The sequence below is a fragment of the Typopeltis vanoorti genome, chromosome 1 (genome assembly GCF_054136105.1).
Source record: "Typopeltis vanoorti isolate ZY-2024b chromosome 1, IOZ_Tvanoo_1.0, whole genome shotgun sequence".
NCBI lineage: Eukaryota > Metazoa > Arthropoda > Arachnida > Uropygi > Thelyphonidae > Typopeltis > Typopeltis vanoorti.
Window position 1 is genome coordinate 105577482 of NC_143549.1, and position 26955 is coordinate 105604436.

At 34.4% G+C, this 26955-nt stretch overlaps 1 protein-coding gene across 1 annotated transcript in view; it reads right to left on the bottom strand.

The window, feature by feature from the left end:
• Positions 1-26955, bottom strand: part of LOC150110287 (uncharacterized) — a 129871-nt gene that overhangs the window by 58220 nt on the left and 44696 nt on the right. Inside the window, exon 3 of the mRNA XM_090398761.1 lies at positions 14889-14967. Within this exon, the coding sequence (XP_090254887.1) occupies positions 14889-14967 (79 nt within the window). The remainder of the gene's footprint in view (positions 1-14888; positions 14968-26955) is intronic.

Sequence of the window (26955 nt, forward strand, 5' to 3'; positions counted from 1 at the left end):
CCTTATAAGGATAAGAAATGTCAAAATTGATTAAGTTTATGGACGAAGTGATCAGTGTTGTTAAGGTTAGCAATAAAATTTTATAGGGTAATAAAACAGACTAACTACCAAAGCAGAGGTAGTAGTTTGACACCTCCTTAAAGAGCGAAAAAGGACTAGAGAGAAGAATTGTAGATGAGAAGTTCGTAGCATGAAACCTAAGTGGCATTTCCATCACGTGGAAAGACTATCTCTAAGTGGATAATATTTTGTTATAATTCACTATTAATTAAATATTTCCCGATTAAGTATTTTAAAGCTCTCTCAGTTACAACTTCCGTATTATGAACAAAAATCCTTTATTTAGTTTGCTATCAAAGTGCCGATTTCTATCTAAAAGTAGGATGATCCATCAACTGTTGGGCTGGCCATCAACCTGAGTTCAGCTGACTCGGTAAATATAAATAATACAACAGTAGCATCTCATCACGTGATCAAAGAGGGACACTCCAACTGTATCAGAACATGATACTTATCTTGTCTGGGGTTATCTTTAACTCGAAGGTTATTATTTGAAGAAGAATGGCACTCCTTGACATCCAGCCAATAACGCATGCTCCGTGGAGCGGGAAAATCGGGATACAAAAATATTCTGGCACCAGGCCCATGCGAAACACAGTCGAACACCTTTTAGTAACTGTTGCCAAACGACACTAAGGAACACAAAGCGAGCGATTTAAATGGCAGAGTAGTAGAGGAATGGCCTACCTGGGAAACCCTTTAAGAACGTGACATAGCCATTACTACTCAGAGAAGGTTCCCTACAGGGATGGACAGATTAGCTTGGTGAAGGAGTGATGTTTTTTTTTTTTTTTTTCGTCTCTACCCACGGAAGATATAAACTTATAGTGCATTAGTGCCTTAGCTGCGCTAAGGATTTTTTGCATTTAAATTTATTTTTATATAGTCATTAAACCTGCTCTAGAGACCAATCTCACACCGGGCGGTGAAATTCGTGTCCCACATCTAAAGCCAATCACAAACATGGATGGTCGGAGAGCTGATACGCTAATCAAACCTGGGTCAAATAAATACTCACACCCAAGTAAAATATCATCGTCACCGTACGAATCATTGTGTGTGTGTGCGCGCGCACGCCTATGTTTTCGAAGATTATTAATGTGGTGTTTGATGTTGAGCATAAGCCAAGAAGCTGGGCATTCTGGAAACATCCTGGTAATTTTATTCCGAAAATCATTATCCACTGGCATAGCTCAAGCGCTGCTTATTTCAAAAAAAAAAAAAAAATGAGATCTGAACTTTTCTTTGGACAGCGAAAAGAATATAACCATCGACTTATCTGATTCAATCAATCCAATGAGTAAAATGACTTGCATATTGAAGGTGTGATCCAAAGGTTTTTAGACTAATTTCACAATTGAACTTCCAAGAAGGAATCTGTGAGAATTATTTAACCCCTTAATTCACAAGCACCGGTCTGGTGGGCTGAGTGATTGTGCAAAAAAAAAAAAAAAAAAAAAGTATGCGTGTGTATGTGTCTGGGAGGGAGGAGTGGTGGCTTCCAAAAGTCTAAATCAATTTGGCGGTGAATGTTTTTATCAGCATATTCTTATCTGTGAATTTTTATGTTACAGAACGATCAAGAAGGCTATTCGAGGATTAAGATCAAGTCGTATATTTAGAACTATCAAGGGGAGAAGGCGGGGGGCGTGTTATGAATCCGCTTTCCAAACTGGACAAACAACCAAACAGCAATATTATAATACGATATCCAAACACTAGCGAGATGTCGTAAGAAAAAAAGAAATGGAAATTAGCTTCTCCAGTATACCATTTTCAGACTCGTTTTGTCTGCCTAGTTTCTTAATACACACGATGTCACAAGCATTTCACCTCTCTCTCTCTCTCTCTCTCTCTCTCTCTCTCTCTCTCGATATGAAGCTGACTGAAGTTTTGTAAAAGAAAGGAAAAGTAAACCGGGTTCGAATACCATGTTGGATGAAAAGAACCTTAATGAGGAAATTTTCAACTGAAGGTGAATTAACTGATCATAAACAAAGGTGACAGGATTTTTTCCTTCGAGAAACTCGGGATTTTAATCCCACAAAACAGGCAAACTGATAAATGATTATATACTGACCTCATGGCCTTAATTCTTTAGACTGTAATTCCAAACAAGAAAAAGAAAACTGCAGCTTGAAAAGGTGGCTGGAAACAGAGTATGTGTATCCCTAAGAGAACCATCTTAAACGTGATGCCAAACACTGAAAGTAGATTCGCCCTCTTTCTTTTGACTCAGAACTATTGGATCACCCATCGTAGAAAGCATACCACTTATAGTTTTTAATTACCTAGGATATCTCGAATGATGAATGCGATGTCCCAGATGTCCACAGATCGCAGCTTGAATCGAACTGGTGAAATTATTCATTTTTTCTCCGAAAATATCTCAGCAGGATGTGACTTATCGATAGCTTAAGTTCTCTCCGATTTAGGTTTCCGCTACTGACACATAGAACCAGCGAACACTAGGAACTGCAAACAAGGATGTCTACAGCTATGTCACAGATGTTAGAATCAGTTAAATTTGGACATCCCACTGATGCAATAATTTTTTTTTCCCCTAAACGAGTTCCTATTTCAAGCCATTCACCTTACTTTAAATTAAATTTTCACTTCCTTTTATGCCTACGCCGGATTTTTTTTTTTTCAGTAGTTCTCGTTTCTCAAGGCACGACGGGATTCCTCTCAGCTACAAGTTATTTAGGCAATGGACATCCTCCGTCTTACTTCTTGACATTGCTACCACACCTGTCCGCTTCCTCATATAGTTACCAGATGTTGTTGCCAGGCACGCAGACGTGTATACAGCAGAGATACGTAGTTGCTGATTAGAGAAACGTGCTACGGGGGTGAAGCTGACGGCAGAGAGAGACGAGCCGGGAGGAGTGATCGACACGGTTTTGGCCTTCCTGACGGACCTCGATGAAAGGGTAACAGGGTAGCGATTGTGTATTTACGGCGTATTTCCGTATTCCTGTCGCTTCGCGTGTTGCCAAGTTCTAACAACCCTATATATAGACCTTTAATTAAATATAGAATTAGGTGGGGTTTTCGCTGATGCGTGTCTACCTGCAAATAATCTGCTGTCGTGGCTTTATAGACAAGGCGCTCTTAGTAATGGATTTTTTTTCTCCCATCCTCGTTTCAGGAGAGGTAATTACTTCGTAATATTTCGGCAAGTTTTAAGCTCCAGTGGTCTTCAGTCTGGAAATATTAGCTCAACGGTGTAGTCAGGTGAAAACTCCCTGACAGTATCTTGATAGCTTTGCATGCAACTTATATTTCTTTCGTAGTTCGTTATTGAGTTTACATTCTTTCCTCGTAACGTTAGACTGACAACGCTTTGCTAATATTTGCTGAAACTCTGTAACTTTAGAATTATTTATTTTATGTAAAGATAAAAAAAAAACCGTTTTATGTTATCTTTTATAATTGTTAGGATTGTAAAAACTTTATTTAAATATTTGGTTTTTTACTTTATATTGCATAAAAGTTTCCAACACCTTTTTATTTTTTTAAATACTTTGATGCGGTGATTAATACTATTGGAAGGTAATGGATGGCAATGCTGTAGCCAATGAAGTTCTAACTGAGGCTCGGCTATTGTTGTTACCCTCCTGCCATGATCAGAGCTTTAATAGTTCAATAACACCTTATCCATACACTGTCCTCAACAGATAACGGGGAAGATGAAAAGCATTCTTGCTTCGCCCCTTTAAGCCAGTCCTTATAAGGACTATAAGGATCTACTGCTAGCATTTATTTTATGTGAACTGTTAGATAGAATGGTAATTATTATATTTCAGATTAATTAGTTCCTTTACACCAGCTAACAATTCTTGTTAGCTGGTGAAAAGATCTATCGAGACGTCGATACATCCTTACACTGTCCTCTTCAGATAACGGGGAAGATGAAAAGCATTCTTGCTCGCCCCTTTAAGCCAGTCCTTATAAGGACTATAAGGATCTACTGTAGCTTTTATTTTATGTCTAACAAGAATTAGAGAAGTCGCTACACCACTTAGACGGCAGTGACAATTTGAAACATTGAACAAAGTGTTTAAATATCAATTTTCAAAAATATCAATTGGTTTTTATTAAAATAGCAAGTTATATTCTTTAAAATTCTCACTTATTCTGCTTAAGCAATTTAAGCGAAAGTATTAAAATATTTTAAAGATGAATGTTATATTCAAATATAACATGTTATCAACCAATTTTTCAAATTTTCTTTCAGTGTTGTCTAGTGTATATAATTAAAAGTGCCACGTTGGTGTACACACACACACACACACACACACATGACTTTGTTCGACAACGACCAAAGATAAAAACATATTATTAAAAAAAAAAAAGAAAAAGTAGCCAGAAATGCTACAGGGTTAAATTTCAGTTACAAACTTCTTATTACTTAAACGGCGAACATTTTTAGATTTTTAAGAACAAAATTCATCTTTTATGATGGTCATAAAATGGTTCACCGATTGTGGTAGTAGATGGATAAGAAGAAAAGGAAGAAAATCATGAATTGCCCCCAGACATACGCAACTTTCATTGCTATTAAGATGGCATGAAACGTGCACGAGTAAAAAGGCAGGCGTTTTCATTTTCTGCAGTTAGGACTATGATCACGGCAAACTTACTTATTTTACGAAGCTCATAAAATGTACTCTGCTGCCGTTGTTTTACGGAGATCGAAAGATTACCGTGCCGAAGTGAAATACAGTAGCGTGCCCTTCTGCTTTACTTTCTTCCATTCTCTATCCCTCTATCTTTTCGCAGTATTTCCTTTCGTTTCACCCTTTTATTTGTCTTTTTGTTACTACAAGGAAAGAATATTTCAAACTGTAAATAAAATTTTTATTTGAAGAATAAAATATTTCCCCGATGGGTTGAGATTGTAGCCTAAACTGGTATTAACATTTTTGAACCATCTTTATAGAAGTTAATATTCGATTCAGGAAAAAAATGCTTTTAATTAACCATGACGTAATTAAAAATTCAATCATTCTATTGAAGTGCGCTGCATTATGACTGAATATTCTCTCCAAGCATTAATAACACAGAAAACGGAAACATATGTCAAAACAAGATTAACACTAACTAACAAAACTAGTGATAGGCAAATTACACTTCCAAAGACTTCTGCTTATTGTCTGGTATTCTCAGTTAAGAGTTCAGGTTCAATTTTCAAAAGATATTCAAAAGTTTTTCTTTTAAACTATAAAATTTTATTTCAAATAAAAGAAGTTATCTAATAAAGAAGTAAATTTTGTTGTAGCCCTTAAAAATTCAGAGTATTATTAAATAAACTAATACACCTTTTTATTATTTATAAAATAAAAATATTATTTTGGCATTAAGAAGCAAATGATAATCCTGAAATGTACATAATTTCAGGATTATCCAATATCTGGGAATTGAGTGTATGTGTGCGTGCCGATTTGTAAAAAGGGAAAAAAAAATTTCCGGGAGCGACCAGCTTAACTTAAATTCAGGTTTCCAGAAGTGGTGGGCGTATTATTTACATCACTGATCCAAGCTTTTGAAAATCTAAAAAAAATCCATTTAGAAAGGATTCAATCCCACTCTTTCCCATTAAGTTACTTTTATTCAGGGGCGGTATTAGGCATGGGCTTCAGCCCAGGGCCCTGGTTCAATCAAAGGGCCTCCTTCGCGGTCAAAAAAAAATAAAAACAATTTAAATTACAAATTTAAGAAAAAATAAATTATACAAATTGTTTCGTACCTAAGTAACGTTAAAATCGTTCATTTGCAACATTATTGGATTTGAATTAAATATCAATGTTTTAAATGATAGTAAATACGGCTCTGTCTTCTATCGCCTCTGTCGGTAGTCGGTAAAATCAAAATATACTTTGTCATTTGTCAATTATGCAAATAATATGGCAACGTCGGAATGGGAGTGCAAGTCCAGCTCATCTAAAGCTTGTTAGCTAAGCGTAGCTCTCACATATATACTTTTCAAATGGTAACTCTCACCGTTTGACCTTTGAGGTTATGTATAGTACAGTATAGTTGAATATTAAATAGTCATTTGTTCGGTGAAGTATACTGTTCAGGTGTTTCGTTTCTTCACTGGTAAGTATCGGCAAAGTTCACTAAATACTAAATAAATATACGTTAAACAACCTAATATGGTGGATTTTTTTAGTTTTTTTTTTATTTCTTTTCAGATTAAATAAATACCTAAAAATGTTTGGTAGAAAATATAAAAGAGGAGCTGAAAAACGAAAAATATAATTAAATAGAAAAAAAGAAAGAAGTAAATGTGCCAATTTTTTTTTGTATTGGAAAATAAAAATGAAAATCTAAACGGTATAGGTGCAGTAATAAGCGAAAGAGAGAATAACTTAACCGAAGAGAAACAGAAAAAACAACAAAATGTATATAACAATAACGAAGAATTACTAGGACTAAAATCACAAGCGAGAACCTCTAAAAACAATGTTGACGTTGACGGACATTCAGTATCAGATAAAAATATACAAGACCTCGACGATGACCAGCTCTCTGAAGTCTCTGTTACTGTTTTGCAAGAAGATAGTGATAAAGAGGCAGAAGAGGCTTTAAAAATGCAGAGTTGCTTGCTAAATATGTTAACGTAGGTGTGTAGCCTACACAGCTAAATGATAATTTTATTAATCACTGTCTCTCACACGAAATGACTTATTTCCAAAATAAAGATCCAAAAAATATATATCCAGTTTCAACAAGGTATTACAAAGAACAAAACAGATCATTTTCAAATAAGTTCTTTGCGAAAAAAATTAAAAATGGTTAATTACTGGAAAGGACTTGGTTGTGCTATTCTACCAGTATGGGAAGTGTTGTCTAGTGTGCAAACTTTTCTCTGAAATCCCTTCTCAATACACAACCGGATTCTCTGACTGGAAACATATAGGACCATGTTTAGAAAGTCACGAAAATTCTAATGAACATAGGAAATCATTGTTAGTATGGTTATCACGTAAAGAAAATAAGTCTGTTATTGACACACAGGTGCAGGAACAACTAAGAAAAGATACGGAATATTACCACAATGTCCTAAAACGTGTTACTGCAGTTGTGAAATATTTAAGTGTAAGAGGCTTAGCATTCAGAGGTCACGAGGAAATATTTGGCTCTCCGCACAATGGTAATTTTATGGGGACTCTGGAATTACTACCACAGTTCGATCCATTCATGTGCAAACATATCCAACAACGAGAACTGCGACCAAAGCCTTTCGCTTCGTACTTATCAAAAACAGTTTATGAACAAATAACAGAGATTATGCGAAAACAAGTAATAAAAAGAATTATAGCTGAAATAAATAGTGACGATGCAAAGTACTATTGTGATGGACTCAATTGTGATGGACTCGACACGAGATTTATCCCACAATGGCCAACTAGCTATTATAGTACGATATTGTTTTCAGTGTATGAAAGATGTGTATCTTTCATCAAAATTTGTAGTCACTTTGGCCTATCTTTATTCAATTCCTTACAAGAATTTCTAGAAAAAAAATGGACTGCCATTGGATAATTGTAGAGGACAGTCTTTTGACAACGCGACAAGTATGTCCGGCAGATACAATGGTGTGCAAGCATATCTCAAACAAAAAAATAAATACGCTGATTATGTGCCGTGTGCTGCGCATTCCCTAAATCTAGTTGGAGGAGAAGCGATAATATTGCAACTCAAGTTGTGAACTTTTTTGGAATAGTGCAACGAATATATGTTTTCTTTTCTGCATCTACCCATAGGTGGGAGCTTCTAAATCGTGAAACAAAACTAAAATTTTCGATAAAAGGTTTAAGCCAGACTAGATGGTCTTGTCACTATGATGCTGTTAGAGCTTTAAAAATAGTTACGGAGATATCATGAACATATTAAAAACGTTTAGTGACAATATAGATGAGAAACTTGATTTTCAAAGAGAGGCATAGAAATTACATAATGATTGGGCGAAACTTGAAACTGCGATTTTAACTGTTTTTTGGGAAGAAATTTTAGAGAGATTCAATTTAGTTAACAAAAAAGTTCAGACTCCAGGCTTAGACATATGTGAAATAATGAAAGATTAAATTATTTATCAATTCTTTCCATAAACTGTGATTTAACCAAAGAATTACAATGTGATGATCAAATAAAAGAATTTGCAGCGCAAAAATGCAGAAGAGTTACTCTTTAAATGTCTCTTTAATGTATTAAAAAAACTTATATTATATAACTCCTGGAATGTTTTATTTATTTTATTTTTAAGAATCAGTATTATTATTATTATTTTTTCTTAGTCTTTATTGTTGACGTGAGAATTTGTTGTTTCGTTTTTTTTTGTTTGTTACTAAAAGTAATACCTAATATATTTTACTTTTTATTTATGTTTGATGTTTGTCATGTATACAAAACCTTTTTTCATTATAACTGTATTATAAAAGTTTATACATCCAACTGCATCAAATAAAATAAAAAAGTTCTTCAATGTCTGTTGCCTATAATTTTTTCTATTAAAAATGATTAAAAAAAAACAGTATTTCGACAAAATGGCAAATGAGTCGCCACAACTAACCCAAACTTGGGTTAATTTTGGTTAATTGGATAGGCCCCAAAAGAGTGTTAGTCTAGGGCCCCCAAAGTTAACGGTCTGCCACTGCCGCCAGAGCATTTTTGATATTCAACTGATTCTTACAAATCCAAATATAAAATTCTGCTTCCTCTTTGTTATTTCATGTTTTTTATCATTTATTAATACGTTCCCTCAATTTGTTTTCATGGAGAAAAAACTTTCATAATCTTTTAAAATCTTAACAACGGAAATATTTTCAGCATGAACGAAGCTAATAAAATCTTCACACAAGCAAGTTTCTTACGTTTATGAGAGTGTTGCTGAACACAACGTGCACACCTTTGCACAATTAATCTTCAGGAACATAGAAGTAATTCTAATTGCTTATCCTGATTAAATGATTGTATTAAATTCATTCATTTCGTATGGTGATTCAACGGCCTTGAGCTCCTTTTACGGGGAGGTACGGCACCACCTCAATTCCCCCTATTTTTATCAAGGCTCGGGACCGGCATAGCTGATAATTCAGACCTACTGTATGACTGGAGGGATTGTCTCAATTATTCCTGACTGTAGCAGAGTGTGTTCACGCGGCCGGTTTGCCTGCTTGTGGGATGAAAAACCCCAGATAAACTGGGGAGAAAAACCCTGCTATCCACGCCCAAGACCGGCTAACTTGGCTATGGCTGAGGAAGATTCTTCAGCTCCTCACGTCGGCGACGGGAATCGAACCTAGGAAACTCCTTCCCCAGGCATATGGTTGCGAAGCGCATAGGTACTAGGCTAACCGCGCGGACATTGTATTAAATGATTCTTGATTGTAGCCAGAAGAGGATAATCCGCCTAATAAATGACTCCTTTCTCATATACACAGATTTCCTCTATTTACTTTCACAAAGCCACTGGTCATCATCCATTCACAGTTCAAACCTATTGAAATTCTCGTCTTCTTTCTTCATTCCGTCTACCTTTGCTCTTTAGACAGTCCTTTCATACCACTTTTCCCAATGAATACAGCTCCTAGATTTTCAAAAACCTTCTTTTTTCATAACTACTTGCCTACACATAGCACCTGTGTTATAGATTTTGTGACCACTTGTGCATGATTCAATATATATAATGTAGATATCTGGATGACGACAATTTCAACTATTTAACCTAACAATGTAAAAATGAGAAAGATTCAGCGTCACTGATCCATTAAGTCCTCACATCTTTTACATTTTGAATCTTCCAGGAATTCGTTAGGATCAGGAGGATCAAACGTTGGTGTTATTTAATTTAATTTTAATCGTTCTTATCACGAAATTTATTTGGTTCAAAGACATGTCCTTGTTTTCTCCTTATCTTACAGTCCACGATTTTGTATACTTCTTTTTTTATGTTTGGATCTACGCGAATTATGTGACGTCCTCTAAGGATCCGAAACGTAGAAAACCTCAAACATCTGCGTTTACTTACATTTTGTTCGTTCGACTTAAATGACATCATTTTGTTTAAGGAGAACACCGGCTAGCATATTTATTCAGAGTCATCTGCCCGTTGCCTGTTTACACACAAACATTGTCTCACCATGCTGCGTAAGAGGCTAGTAACAGAGCTTATTTACTAGAGACTGTGGATTTTCTATTATCAATAAATAATTGCAACGCCCAGAATGAACTGAAGAATAAATGTTAATGAGTCCTACCTTCTTTTTGATGGCATTTATCACAACACTAATGTTGACTTTGTCATCTCATGCATAAATGCAGCCAATTAAGGGACAATAGGCATTAAAAAACACAAGAGATTGGAGGCTAAGCCATTGTTTGTAGGCAGCACTTCTTTTGTTCGCATAGAAATTTAAATAAGATCATTCCTGGTTATCCATTATTGACTTAGTCGTAGAACGTTATTAAATGGGCATGATCGTATGAAAAATTTCTCGAATTTGTTATGTGAAATATTTCATCGAAGGAAAATAGCGATTTTTTTTATTTAGGTATATCCTAAGAAAGTGTTGTTCCAGAAAATAATCTCGCTCCCATGTTTCATTACTGTCAATCAGCTATGGGCAAATCTCAAAAACAGGTGTGAAACTGCCTTCAAATACGTTCTGTTAAGTGATTCAAATACTAGTCTGTACTATTAATAATTATGTATAATTATTAATTGTAGAAAACTGGACAAACATAAGTCCATATTGAAAAGCTAGTTTAATCCCAGCCAGTGAACAAACAGTTTATATTGTTGCTAGTTTAAGCTGTGCAGGCAAGCTCCGAGACAAGCATTATATCGGTCCCATCCTGGATTCGAATATCATGCACGCATTCGGCTATCATATAAAATCATGACAGAAGCTATAATTTTTTTTAACCTTATGAATGGTTTCCTGAACAAATGAGACCGCTTCATCTAGAAACAGGGAAAACAACTCCCCCTCTGTCTAATTTCTCGGCTTCTGCGAGATTAAACTACCGGTTATGGTAGATTGTCGGTTCGAATCTCTTTTTACGGCGTGGATGTCTTGAGATAGAAGATGAATTTCGTCGCACACTATTAAACCACTGCTGTGCTTAATTGGAAACCTGAAGCGATTTAAAACAGTTCCTTGTTTGTCTCTAAAGCGGGGTTCCTGGATTTTCTTATCTTTAACTCACAAATAATACCAGTTGCCATTACAACCCTTTACACATTAAAAATCGTGTTATTTTAACATCTTTAGGGTTAAAAATATTCTGCAAATATTGTTAGAAGCTTTCGTTTCTATTTAAAAAAATTAGTGACATTTTGAATTTGATTGCGACTGAGCTACCTAAGTCATAGTCTTTTGTACGGATTGAACGATGTTCCGATTCCATCTAGTATTTTGGTAGCTTATAGTTTTGTTAAGCTAAAGAGATCAGCACTTGATAGTTCTTTTCAACATTATCGCACATCATGCTTACAGAAGTGTTATAATTATCAAATACTCCAATAGAGGACATTGGAAAGAAAGAGTTTCCGTAAAATTTGCTAGAAATTTATTTGAATAGAATGAAAGTGAGTTAAGATTCAAGTTAGTGTTAGCATTTCTCTGCAGTATATGACTGATTTTATTTTTCTTTCTTTATAGGGTAGTTAATATCAAATTTGTGGTTCAAGTATAATTGCCTTAAAAAGTGTGAAAAATAGACATTGGGAATATTTAGTAGCAATTTATTCGGAAAATCGGAAATATCTGTTATTAGCTGCTTTTGATGTGTCACATGATTATTGTCAACGTGTAAAATGTTGAAGCACAATTTTCCAGCCAGAATTTGTGAGATATTTTGTAAGGAACGAACAAAAATCTCAATTACGGATACAAACTTCAGTTAAACGGGTTTCAAATATTATTTATAGGGGTCAACAGAATACATTCAAGTTCTGTTGACAAACAGCAGTCAAAAGTTCATTGTAAGCACGTAATTTCTGGGCAGCCCTTGAACAACAGCATCCAGGATTAGACAGAAGGAAAACAGAAACTAGAAAAGAAAAATAAAGAAAAAAAACTAGAAAAATATAGAGACGTATATATCCGTTGCAGTATTTTTATTGCTTTATGACAGTTGGCTTTTCAAATCTTGGAAATAACGTGAGGTTGAATTTCTGGGATAGAAAGATTGCAGTAATTGTACTGGATGGTCGCTATATTTTTCCTGACAGGGAAACTATTTTTTTAAAAGCGATATAATAGTGAACGGTGGCTTATTCTGAATAAAAAACCTGAGATGGTGTTGAAATATTAGAAGATAAAGACAAACAAACATAATATTTTGGGAAAAATATTTTTCATCTACCAGCAAATCATTTGTTACTCATACGCAGTTTGTTACTTGTAACTCAAGGGTTTTCCTGACATTACGAAATCGCTTAAACCTGACAAAAATCCACAGAGAGGCATTTCGTATCCATTACGCTGTGTGATGTCACTTTATCGTAGTTACACTTATATTGAGGACAGAGAACAGCCAGCAATCATTCCTATCCCCTTAGGAATGATGTGTCGGAATCAAGGAAGTGGATTGTAACAAGCCCTATGAACAGCTTCCCCAACCCCAGGTGATCGAGCACTCTTCTGGGAAAAATTCGCTAAACAGAAGTAATCGGATGATATTCGATCAGGCAAGGAACATGGAAGGGGGTCATAGGAGTGCACAATCAGTAGACAAATCCCAAGGTAATATTTTACACGATGGAACATCCTAGTCTATCTCTAAAACGTTTTCCAGTTTTTTTCTCCTTAATACTATAGTTTCATGGTAAATGCAGATTGCCTCACCAAAAGGTATTTATCATTCCATGATAAATCTCGGAATCCTTAAAAGATGGTTCAAAGCAAGCAGTGTTTATGATAACAGGCAGATATTAATTGAAACATTGAATTAATATAGTAAGGGAGAGGTGTCAGTTCGACAGGAGAAAGTGTATGATGTATTCCTCCCGGTGTTGAGGGAATTCGTTTGAAAAAATAAGATGTCGAGAAGAAAGAAAATAAAGAAGTCTGAGCATATTAAGAATTACAGCAATAACTCTTAATCCAAACCATTCCAGAGATTCGTTGGCCTTGCTTTTAATCCAAGAATCAGTTAGGCCTAGATTCAATTTAAAGAACCTCCAGTTCTGTCGATTAAATATCGACAGAGATATCTAGAGCTATTCAATCGAATACAAAATTTGAAATGCCACGTCAAATTAATGAAGAACTAGGGTGCTTTGAAAAGAGTAAAACCATGTTTAGATGTTTTGTCTCCTCGTCTTCAAAGATTTGCTAAGGTGACATCGTTCAACTAATTTCAACTAAATTTGGAATACGTTGTTTTATACATTGATCCCTTAGAACTATTTCAACCTAACAAAAGGGTAGGGTGGGGGATTCCTCGTCAACAGACAATTCACTGAAGACTGCATCGTATAAATGTTCATTTTTATGGACCAATTCGTACGGAGCAAGAATATATGAAACAGCAATAACTGTTAAACGATAGAGAATGATTTAAGATTGTTTTTCTCATAGGAAAGGTCTTAAATGATAGTCGATGAACCCTGAGGGATTGTCGCGACGATGGAATGTTCTAAGTATAACGGTAAATACTTCAGATAACTCTGGTACAGTGTTGCGTGATTTTATTCCTCATTGCGTGATTTTTATTTAACTTTCGTGAGTGTTTTAAGTCATTTTATCTTTCTAATTCTCATCGAGTTGTAAGTGCTTCGAACATAAATACTTCAACGTTCAGTCAGGCATGCTACAAGTGTGGAGAATTTTACGACCCTAATGACAGATCAATTAATGGAGAGTCTTCCGACAAGAATAGAACTGTGAGGGCATTTTCACGCTCACTGCACGTTACTGTTGGCGTTATCAGTAGTCCCCATATCACCTCCGTGGTGTAGCACGGCACAGTAGGTGACACGTATTGCAAGTGTTGGCAGGTTTATTAATTATCGACTGCGCATGTTATCTGGAAACTTCTTATCAACACAAACCAAGCATTAGAATAACAGAAAAATCACAATGCTATTAACATAAATTCAGTTTATCTGCTGTTCAGTTAGTTACGTCATCGTGTCACATTTCATTTTGCACATGATTTTTATTTAAAAATTATGCATTGTTGAAAAGATTTTGTCTATTTCAGGCAAACTTAATGAAGATTTAGGTGTTAAACAATCAAAAAACGTTATTTGAATGCATATTTCCTTTTTGAAAAAAAAAACTGAAGTATTATTACATTTTTATTTCAGTTGAAATTAATTTTATTTATTTAAAATACTTACAACAGTTGATTGGAATTGGAATAACCATAATTTTTCTATTATTGGACAACTTAAAATTCTATTCGGCTATCTTCTCTACAAATTTGCCACAATTCAATTGCGACAAAACAAATTTTAATTTAGTAACGGAAATATGAAGTTTTAGAAAACAAAAATAAAGAAAATAGAAGTCAAATGACAGATTTACAAAAGAAAAAAATCTCAATTAATAATAATAATTTACGTATATTAGGAAAACCCTTTTAGATGGAAAATAATCCCTTGACTGTCAAAAATGATAATAAAAATCGTGGAATAAAAAGGTGCAGACGCTGTAGTAAAAATATTTATTAAGTAAAAACACTGACAGACAAAAATATTAAAAATATTAAATTGGTATTTGACCAATTAATGAAAGAAACAAAAATTTTTGGTTAGTTGGTGAAAAAAAGTCGATAGCAAAAACAAAAAAACAAAAAAAACTTACGTGGCTGCTGAACCACCAAGAAAGATCTGTCTTTTCCTAGAGATTTGGTGGGGCTTGGGTTCAGACACCATATTCACGTCTGAAAAAATTTACAACCATATCATGCTTACGTCATCGTTTGTAAAAAAAAAAGGACGCAAAAACAGTTTGACATGACACAAAAACACAAATATTTCATCAACCAACCACTTCTTTCGAAAAAAAAAAACAAAAAAAAAAACAGCAATTCCACTTATGTTTAATAGTCTAGAGATGGTTGGCTATTTTGGGAGATCCGTGAAAGCGAACCAGTCAGGATGGTGTGTCACAAAAATAGCCATTGAGCTGTGGATTCTTTCGTTTAGTGTTTAATGAATCTCCTCTCATATATAATCCCGCCAGAGGTCCCCATTAAAAAAAAAAATCAGAATCCACAGCACTTATGGTATTCATTAATATCTCACAACGAAAAATCATTTAAAATGTAGTTTCTTTGAATTAAATTTCTGTAGATTAGTTATTTTTAATGTAATTGGATTCGATTATTAGATGGAAAATTCATATATATTTTTTATAGGAACTTAAATACTTTTTAAGATTGATATATACTGCGTGCTCATCCGTATTTTTTTTTTCTTCTCCCAAAAGCTGTTGCGGCGTCCCCATACATGCTTTCTGGACTCCTGTGTGTGTGTGTGTGTGTGTGTGTGTGTGTGTGTGTGTGTGTGTGTGTGTGTGTGTGTGTGTGTGTGTGTGTGTGTGTGTGTGTGTGTGTGTGTGTGTGTGTGTGTGTGTGTGTGTGTGTGTGTGTGTGTGTGTGTGTGTGTGTGCAGTTTTTCATTGTCATCGTGTAATAATAACAGAAATAAAGAATATTATTACATTCTGATAACTTGTGAGCCAGTGACGTATACGGGGATTTATTTATATTATTAAAATTTTGGGCTATTTCCCTCCCCCCCTCTTTTCTTTCCAACGCTTTCATAATAAATTTATTCCTTTTGAGAATATAATACCCATTGTTGAATTTAATTTGGATCTTCCTTCTTCCATTGCTTCAGTAAAGTTTTCTCTTTATTGAATTTCTTATTGAGAACGGAGAAAACAATCTATTGCATATTGAAACAGTAAAATCAGTCATCATTATTTTTTTTTTTTAATAAAAACCATTTCAAAGGAATGAGGTGCGATGATTTTCACGGGTTTGTGAGTAAAAAAATAAGCATAATTAAAAAAAAAAAGATACCATTCTTCAGTAAAGTGTATGAAGATGAGAATCTACTCCAGCTGCATCAGTCACTAAAGCCAATTCCAAGAAACAAACTTCTGGGACGTTAAATGCTGGTAATTTTTGAGTGAAATTTTAAAATTTTACTTTCTAAAAACAATGATTTAAATTTAAAAACGATTTACCAATTTATCCATACATATTAATTATTCATCAATATACAATTACAAACATTAAAATATCGTAATAACAGAAGAACAAGGGTGCGATGATTTTTAAATACCTAACTTTGTTCCAATTTTCATTAACGTTTTTTGTAGTCAAAATAGAAAATTTTTGGTCAATGAAAATATTTTAAAAGAGAATGCCCCGCCCCACCTCGATTATTCATGTCTCGATTTTTTTTTAAATCATGAGCACCTTAATATATACAAGAATTTAACCAGTCTAATTTTTAAGCAAAATAGTTAAATAAAATTCTTGGAAACCGTATTTGGTTTATTTATTTATTTGTAATAGTTTTGCGTCATTTATGGTTTTCAAGTCTACAGCAGTATTTCGAAAAGTGTTAAATGCAGTCTGTTGGAGGATCACAAATTGATTCCTCATTTGATATTTTCATGTGATTTCTTAGCTGCACAATTTTTAAATACAGAATTAAAGAATTATATTTCTGGTAAAGAAACTTGTTTCATTTGTATTACTAATTCGTATTATTTGTATTATATTCAGTTTAAATGAACTCTCTCTCTCTCTTAAAATTTAAATTTGTTAAGTATTAGACATAGAGTATTTAGATAAAATTATTATCACAATATTTGTTGTAGAATCTTATAAAATCATGATAAAAACAGAGAGATGGACGGACTCTGGCCTATTTTAAACCTTCAGAAAATGCCTTATTTGATACTCCGGAAAAAAAAAAAAAATAACATGTTCTTCCGGGAAAATTTAATTGCATTGCCTCAGGCAAATGCAAAATACAACTCTCAACAATAAATGCCTTTGACTTCCTCAGGAAAAAAAAAGATAAATGCAAAATTACTTGCGTTATTTGACAATTCTGTAAGAAAATTTAAAGATAAAAAGTTGTTAGCGAATTTTTTTGATAACCTTGAGTTTTGCTTCGAATTGTTAAAGATTCGAAGAGGAGAAAGATAAGAGAAATCGAATTTAAAATGGAATAGCGGAAAGTTTTATCATATGGAGGAAAAATAAAACTACAGAAATTTTTATTAAGCTAATTACACATTACTTAATTCTTCAAGAAGGGGAAAAACAATAACACTGTAAACAATTATTAAAGAAAAAAACAACCTAATCCTTAATCCCTTTTTGTCAACACCTAGTCGGTAGGATTTACACGAAAGACATAATTTCACTTCGCTTGATATCTTAATCTTACAATGATCCTTCGTTTACTTAAGAACTAGAAAATATTCACACAGACTTTCAATAAATAAGTACTAATCTAGTAGATTTTTCATATTCGTGACAGCGATGCTGTATTTACCCTTCGCTTGAATAGCAATGGGTTCAAATCCAGTTTAGAGACACACAACACGAGAGATTTTTTCAGAAGACTTTCTACTTGGCGAAATCGCTTCACTTATAAGATAGTGACAGGTTTTCCGTCCCAGAAATTCGAGTGTTCCATCTAGCAAAGCAGACAAACCGGCCGAAGAGCACACTCAATTAACAGAAATGAATAAATGACCTCATTGTCTAGTTGCTCCTGCCGTAATTACAACCATTCAGCTCTTCTGCAACAGCTTCCTTGCTCCTATAAATAACCTTATAATAACTCAAAATTATTGTAAAACTTGAAATTGAACTTCTCTTTATCATTATGCGAGGTTGACTGAAATAAGAAATATTACACGTTTTTTTTTTGTAAGCAAGTTTGATCTCTGAAGATTTTAAAAGAAACTACAAACTGTAAATGCCAAAGAAGAACAAAACTTATCGTGCTTGCAACTCGCAGAGGTGATGAATGAAACAACGTTTTCCCCCTAAATAGTATTCATCATTTATGACCAATTTAAGTTGAATAGATCTACTCAAACTGTTTTAACTTTTCACTTCAAAAGTAAAGCAATTTATCGACATAATACACTGGCCACATAGCCTTTGTTGCTTTAACAGTACAATTTCAAGCAACCACAACACCACATAGAAGCTAAGGGTAGACTTCTATCATGCAAGTGATTAGCATTCGTAATTAAAAATCACTTTATTTTTATTTATTTATTTTTTGTAAGAGTTATACAAATATCAGCAATAGATTGCAAAAACGTTCATTTGCGATACATGAATTATATCGGTACAAAAATATCAACCCTTCATATTTGAGAGGAGTAAGGATTTCAATCAGTGTAACATTTTTCATGACGAAATATCGTGTCCAAGGGTTGCAGATGCTGAGAGAAGCAACTCACAAAATTTTCTATCGATTTCTACATTCAAGGTCGAAATCCATTAAGAAATCTAAAACCCACAAAATTCCCGAATCCCAATTTCTATCATTCTTCTTTATGTGCTACGTTATCAGAGTATACAACGCGCAATCCCTGACACCAACTACAGTTCAAATTTAGAGCCATTGGATCACTATTCAAGCAATTGTGTCAGCAACGAGGTAGTTCCCAACATAAGATGATTTCACAAGAGGCTTAATGTTCATAAAACCGTGTGGAGCAAAACATTTTTGTTCATAACCCATAAGAAGCCTTCCCCCCTCGTTCGAGGCCAAAAGGGAAGCTTAAGACATTCTTCTCGAATTAGTCAAGATAGTTAGATTGCATGATCTATTAGATCTGTCTATTATTAGAGCTAAATAATAGATACTGGACTGAATCTAATGGAGATAGAAGGCTTGTATCAGCCAGCAAATAATTTTCCCGAAGCTATTCTGCGTGTATTCCTGGAGGAAATTCGAGTATGGCTGAGGCCACAATATGAAGTGGTGAAATCTTCCATGTCTTTATCTTAGTAAAGAATCTTTTTTTTCCATATCTTTCTCAATTTCAATTTCAAATAAAAAGAGAGTTCACATGCAGATAAAGGCCACCGTACTACCCACATTCACTTTCCAACTGCACTGATCTATCAGGTGGAGATGTGAAGGCATTTACTATCACCAGTGATCTTATACAAATTGTTCATATGCCTATCAGAACATTGGATAACTCCAGTTATTCTTGAAACATTATAGATCTCTTCCTCTATTGTCCTTCAAAGTATATGAGATGTTTTTGTCATTTTAGACTACAGTCTAGTGTTAATTTCTTCTCCCATGGAGCAATATTATATTCACACAAGCATTCCCGCTCGCTATGGGATATGCCGTTCTATTGCATGCACATTAATAGAAGAGCACGTGTAGAGTCTACGTCATTACATTTAACTGTAGCAATGGTGTTAACGTTGGGAACAAAGATGTTTATTGTTGAGCATTATTTTCGTTCATACGGAGTTGGTGAGCAAATGGCACGCCTACGATATGTTTGTGAGCAGTTTGATCATCGTTTCAGTAAGCATTACCCAAGCATTACCCTTGAATAGTGAACCTACATTGATAATGCATTGGGTCCGTTCACCCAGGATTTGCATAGTATGTGTCGTGCAAAAAACATTCCATTTTGTGTACAGGTATTCCAACAAGGCGGATCAACCTGTCAAACATCAAGTGGTTCTAGAGCATAGTAATCAGAACATTTCCCCCCCGGCGGTTTCATTTCGAGGTTCGCAGAGGTCCCGTACCCTTCACGCTTTCCTTATCTCACATCACTTGATGCCTTCGCTTGGGGTAAGGAGTATTCCATCATGACCTCCCCCTGAAATCTTGATGAATTAAGGGATAAAATTACACGATATGTCCAGCATATGTCCCAACCTTTGGTCTCCAAGATGACAGAAATCCTCCGCATGCGCTACGAAACCTGTCTTGAATGACAAGGTGCCCATTTCGATCACGTAATCTATCGTCGTTAATGCTTTATTCGACCAAGATTCCACCGATAGTGTAATGTACATATCATCAGGTGTAAACGCATATTTCTTTGTTAATAAACCCGTTTACTCCATAACATATATCTGTAGTTATTCAGTACTCTTTTTTTTTTCCCGCCATACTCTATTTGCACAAAAGGTATCACCAAAAAAAAAAAAAAAAAAAGCGTTTATTCCCAATTCCACGTTAAATTATCTAAGGCTCAGGTTTCCAAGAAGTGTGCGCCAAGGCTGTACAGGAAAAGAATCACACATATCTAAATTTATTTTCATCGAAATCTCCATCTTCTATCCTGCTTATACTAAATCTCAAAACAGCTGCAAAAGAAAACTATCAACACATTCTAAACTGATTTTTAAAAGGGTGTAAACTGGAACCTTGCATCGCTCCCAAATGGAAATCATGTTTTATCGTCTCTTGCCTAAAATATTTGTCGTATATATATATATTCGATATATATTCGAACATATATATTCGAATGACATATATCGAATATATATATTCGATATATGTTCGAATATATAGATATATATATTCGAACAATATATATATATATATATATTAATTTTATTTCCTTTTAATTTTTGCTGCTAAAATTGCATTCCCGTCCTTGATAGAATTGATTTCTCCATAATTCATATCTTACGCATATCATTATGGCATTGAATAGCTCTATGCACTTTTAAATGTCTTTAGAATTCATTTATCGAATGCTTTTCAAGTCAATAATAAATGAATAATCAGAATACCTGTTGACCAACTGTAGATATTGACCTTAGTCAAGCTATCCGTTTAGGTTTATTGACTAAGTGCGTTGTAGTTATGGTCTTGTTGCTAAGTGATTGTTGGCATAGTAACGCTTTACCAATAATGTTCACAAAAAACGATTATTGAGTATTTTTTTTTCTATAAGCGTGAAAGTCACTTGTCTTTACTAAAAACTTATTAAAATCACCATTGTGAGAAAATAAAACTAGAAAATCAAATAGTGATTGCACACATCATCGATCTTTCCTAGTTATACTTAATATTTTGTAATTATTTATCGCTTGAAGTGATAACATGTTTTAATTAGATTTTTTTGCTTTACTTCGCAATAGAAAATCAATCTGAACTAATTTTATTATTTTCGGAAAATAGATTGTGTAATGAATATCATAAAAAATATGCCAGTTTTGACAAATGATTTATATAATAGATAAATGGTATTAGATCCATATGAACACAAAAAGGGACTTCACAAGTTAAACTGCTAAAATAATCAATCAAAACAAGATCCGTTTTCCCATCAACAATAAGCTAATCAGTGTGCGTTCTAATAACGAATTGTGAGATTTGTTTTAGCAATGAATACTTGCTATGTAATTTTATTGGTGAAATGTTCTTATAATATGATTTTTCTATGACAGTAAAATGGAGGATATTATGGATCCATTCATAGTTTATAGATAAATGTAAAAATAAAATTGAAAAAGTTTCGAAAGTTACCAGAAAGCTCATGAAAATATAACTTTTGGCATCGGAGTTGTCTTGGTTTGCATTACTTAAAAGACACGAACACTACCAAAGGTCCATATTCGCATTTTTATAGTGCTTAAATTAGGCGAGGCATGCATACTGGATCCAGGCAGAGTTTCTGTCATTTAAGTAGTGCAAACCAAGGCAAGTTCGATGCGAAAGGTTACATTCCCATAAGCAGTCTTGTAAATTTTGACGCTGTTAAGTTTATTTCATATTTGTGTATAAAATATGGATGGATCCATAATATCCTCCATTTTATTATCTTAATTTACACCTAGTTGGAGCCTTGGCTCTATAATTTACTATATTATTATTATTATTATTATTATTATTATTATTATTTGTTTGTAAAAATCGTGTCTAACGATTTCGCAATGAAAAGCCACATAATGCTAAGTTTAAATGTTACGAAACAAAATCTATTTAAATTATTCTATGCACAAAAAAAAAAAAAAAAACTGTATTCAGTCAGTACTATTTGATGTACTCAAGAGAAACCTCTTTACAGTGAGAAGGTCACTGCACGTGTGCGATTTCCGGCCATGGCATAATTGGGCCCAATTACCAGAGGCGAATTCTCCATGCTTGCTATAATTACTGCGCAAGCTCATTAATTGAGAAAGAAGTAATATTTATTTGTTAATAAATGCATGCATTTATAAGCATTCCATTTAGGCTTTTATTTTTATAGACAGAAGAACGTCTTAAGCTTGCGCGGCAATAATTGAGCTTTGCGTTGTGTATCGAAGGCCAACGCTAGTCAAGCTACCATGGCTTGCTCGGTTGTGGGAGCGTCCAGGTCTTCGCTTCAGTATTATGATTTCATGCGCGCGCATAGCCATTTCCGCTCCCTCCACATCATCTCACCTAGTTGCTTAAACACGGGCCATACGCAGTCAAAGTAGCTCTAGCCAGTGAGCTTCAGCCAGTCTTTACAAGTGTGCGTGTTGCTTGGGAAAATTAAGTTACAACCAACTTTTTATGACGAGGTTATTGACCAGTTCATAAAGAAGAACCGTAGGGTAGAATTTGTATTCAAGTAGCTAAATTGAAAAAGATAGAATATCATTTGTAAAATAAATGTTGTATTTGTATGATTAAATGTACATACATTTCTAAATACAGGTAACCCTCGTATAACGCGGTACTTATACAACGCGGTTTCTATATAATGCGGTCTAAAATTGTAGTAACCCTTGTTGAATGCGGTACTTATACAACACAGTTCTGATAAAAACACGGTCTACAAATTGTAGTAAGCCCTTTATCTTTTCATATATTTTACACCGCGCGACTTAAAAATCAAATTTTATCTTCGTTAAATTTGTGTCTGCCTGTATCCCGCATGTAATTATAAGTAGCGAATTTATATTAGAGGAAATACCCTTCAGCACACATGTACCTCAATTGTTTACCGTACAAAACGTTTATTGTGAAAATTGTCCTCGTTTCTGCCAGGAAGGTGCATTAAAAATCATAAGTGTGTTCATCTCAAGTTGAGCACTTTATTTTCTGGTGAGTTACATACAATATGTAATGTTTGCTTTTTTGTGTAAAAAATGATTTTTATAGTAATGGCCACAAACTGCAACGAAAGGGAAAACCAACATTGAAAAGAAAATTAATTTCTCTCGAAGAAAAATATTCAAAATCTTGGATTGGTTGAAAAATGGAGAAAAAACAAAAGTTTTTGCAGAGACTTTGAATTTAAATGAATCAGCAATTCGAACAATCAAACAAAATGAACATAAAATCCGAGAAAGTGTTTATTGCTGGGTCAACGATAAGTGCAAAGCGTGTTGCTCGTGTACGCGATATTCTAATGGAAAAATGGAGAAATCTCTAATGATTTCGATAGAAGATTGCACCTTAAAAGAAAATTCCTATGGATGGAAATCTTATTAAACAAAAAACTCTCAAAGTTTATGAACATTTATAACGCAGACCAGGTGTTCAATGCGGATGAATCCGGGTTATATTGGAAAAAAATGCAAAAACGCACTTATATTTCGAAAAGTAAAAGATCAGCTCCTGGATTCAAAGTTTCCAAAGATAGAATTACTGTACTGTTTTGTAGTAATGCATCGGGTGATTACATGACAAAACCAGTGTTTATTAACCAATCCTCAAATCCTCGTGCTATGAAAGATTAAAATATGCACTATTTTATTTTGCCTAAAACATTTATGCATTACGTGCAATGAAGCTTAATTACAATTTGTATTTTTTATACTTTTATACTATGTATTTGTTTCATAGTTTATGTTTTCTTAACTTACATGAATTACCTGAATTAAATAAATTTTGTTTTTTGTTGGATATGTCATTTTTGTTTATATAATTAAAAAATAAAAAAAAAAAACCGATTTCGGAACATAACCCTACTTTTTCTATGTGATCTGAGACTCGCATAACGCGATTTATATAACGCGGCATTTCTGCCGAACCTAACATCCGCATTATACAAGGGTTACCTGTACATAATTTTAAATGGTCAGTAATTCATTATTCCGCTAATCAGACTTCAATCACACCTCTCATTCCCTGAATGATAACAAGAGCAAGCGCGAATTTCAAGATCAGCATTCGTCCCTGCCAATTACTACAGTACTTCAATTACAAGTACTTCGGTATACACATATACCGAAGTACTTGTAGAAACTGCTGCTATTAAAGTCTACAGTTCTTTAACTGTTAAGTCTCGCAGCTAAGAATACAGTACCAGTTACCTAAGTGGCACATGCAGGAAATATAAGCATGCATAGAAGAAAATTAATAAAAATAATAAAATTACAAGTCGCTAATGCTGCCTTTTAATTCAGTATACGCTTAGAAACTAGAGCTAGTTCAAATAATACCGTAAGCTGCCTCAGCAAAAGTAGTAACCCATTACTTTTTCGATGACAGTGTATACATAGACTTAAATATTTCAAATTAAAATTCGATTTAAGATTCAATCTAAAACTAAAAAGCAAGCTATACTAATGAAGTGGACTGTAACTTCACGCATGCGTATTCTGAGACTTTGTATTACGTTGTATCCATGTTGCTGTCTCATACAAAGTGCCAAGTGATCAATATCTGTCTTCTTGCCTCCTTCTCTTTTCTTTATATTTCAAATTTCAGCCAAGGTTATAGGAAACTGTCAGTGGCACGAGAATCTTTTTTTTTTTTGTTGTTGTTGTTGTTATCTTATCAAGTTGTGGGTTCCCATTTCCAGGTAAAACTTCTTCATCAATCCTACTCTGTCACACGAACAGAAATTCTAAGCTTTCTGTTGATTTACGAGATTTTTTTAAAATATTTTTTAAAAGAAATATCAATGTAGAAACTTGGAATGGCATCAGATAAACGAAAAGCAGACACCGTAATCTAATTTGTCTGTTCCGCTGACCTTGAGACAGACAGACAGACAGCAGGAGGAGCTGTTATTATTATTTTTTTCCCCTCAAGAAGTGCAGCTGTGCTAACAAAAACTGTCATAGCAAAGGCAGCTTCTCTGTATTTACATGATTTTCTACATCTCAGCGGTCCTGCAAGGAAGTCACACGTTTTTGAAGACTTTAAGGCACTTAAACTTGCCTTATTTTGTTTTTCTTCAGCTGTACGTTTTAATAATTGCTGATTTAAGGCAAAAACTGACCCAATTTAAGGTACGTTATTGATTTCTTAAGAAAAACGAGAGCATGTTATGCATTAGAGATGAAGCCAATTTAAAAGCGTGCATAGAATTCAAAAGAGCAAAGGCAAGTTCTCTGCTTATTAATTCATTGTTTACACTGTTTATTCATTCATTCCTATTCTAGGATATGAATGCATTGTTGGCAAATGTAATTAATTCTTTATTTTATCGGCTGTTTCATCAATGGGTTAATTCGACTACGTTGTTCGTGGACTGTAAACATCTTCTGGTTTGACTTCGTTTAATCCGAGTTTCCTGGAGAAAAAAATCCTCTACATCCATATTAGACCGGCTAACTCACCTTTAGTCGAAAGAGACCAGATAAAGGTTTCTCGTGGACGGGAATCGAACCTAGGTCTTTCAGACTAAAGGGCTTTTTATACTGACCGAGCTACGGTGGCTCTTTATCTAGAAATGCAAAACCAAAATATAAAAAGTTAGTTTGACTTAGACCAAAATATAAAAAGTTAGTTAGTCAAACCTTGGACTACCTCATGAATAGTAGCCCATGTTAGTTTATATAAATCCATAGTTGTCATATTTTAAAAAGTGAACAGTTCTATGATATACGATAAAGATGGTACTAAGATCTCTATGCTTATGACATTCATGAGAGTTTCGGTATAAAGATGAGATCATTCTGAGATGAAGGAAAAACTTTATCAGCACTATACATCTCTACTGGTGTAGTGCTGTAACCTTTGGCTTGGTGCAGTATGACCTTTGCTGTCCTTGGGCCAATAAATCTTTAACCAACCAACCAACCAACCAACCAACCAACCAACCAACCAACCAACCAACCAACCAACCAACCAACCAACCAACCAACCAACCAACCAACCAACCAACCAACCAACCAACCAACCAACCAACCAACCAACCAACCAACAATCTCTACTGCTTTCCTGTATGTTTTTGCACACTTACTTCTTCGTGGACTTATTACAAACGTTTTTGTCTATTATTATGTGTTCTATATAAAGAAGGGTTATTGCATTGTATTTATTTGTCGTTGCCTAGGGTGGATGGTTGAAGAATGAAGGGCTCTGCTATTTCTTGACATACTCCTGGAGATCCGAAGAGATAAAAAAAAAAATTCAGATACTCTGTATGCAGTTAGTCTATCAACACTGAAAGATACTTCCATGATACACCTCATCACCATCCCTCGTAACAGATAAAAATAACTAAGATCCTAAGGGACAGAGATTACAACTTGACTATGTGAGATAAACGTTTCTCTTGCCCCACTAGGCAAGACTTTTACATTCCCCTAAACCAATTCCTCAAGAAATCAGGTGTTTATAAACTCTGCTCATGTGGTATTAAACAGGACAAACAGAATGATCTGAAGAGATCCGCATGTTAAAGATGTACAAAGGAAATAAAAACAGAAGAACTACTGGAACGTTTTATTAGTCTTATTACGCAACCAATGAAAGCCATCGTTTATTTTGGCAATGCTGCACACAGACCATAATTGTTTTGGAAGAAAGGTAGCTTCGGAAATACTACGTACGTGTGCTCAGTGCAATAAAAACAAGGTATCCTCTTACACTAAGTATGGCCACCGTCGTTCATCAAACCCTCACCCACAGAGACCTCGGATCTAACGCACATTATGTTCAGAAATGCGATAGTTCAA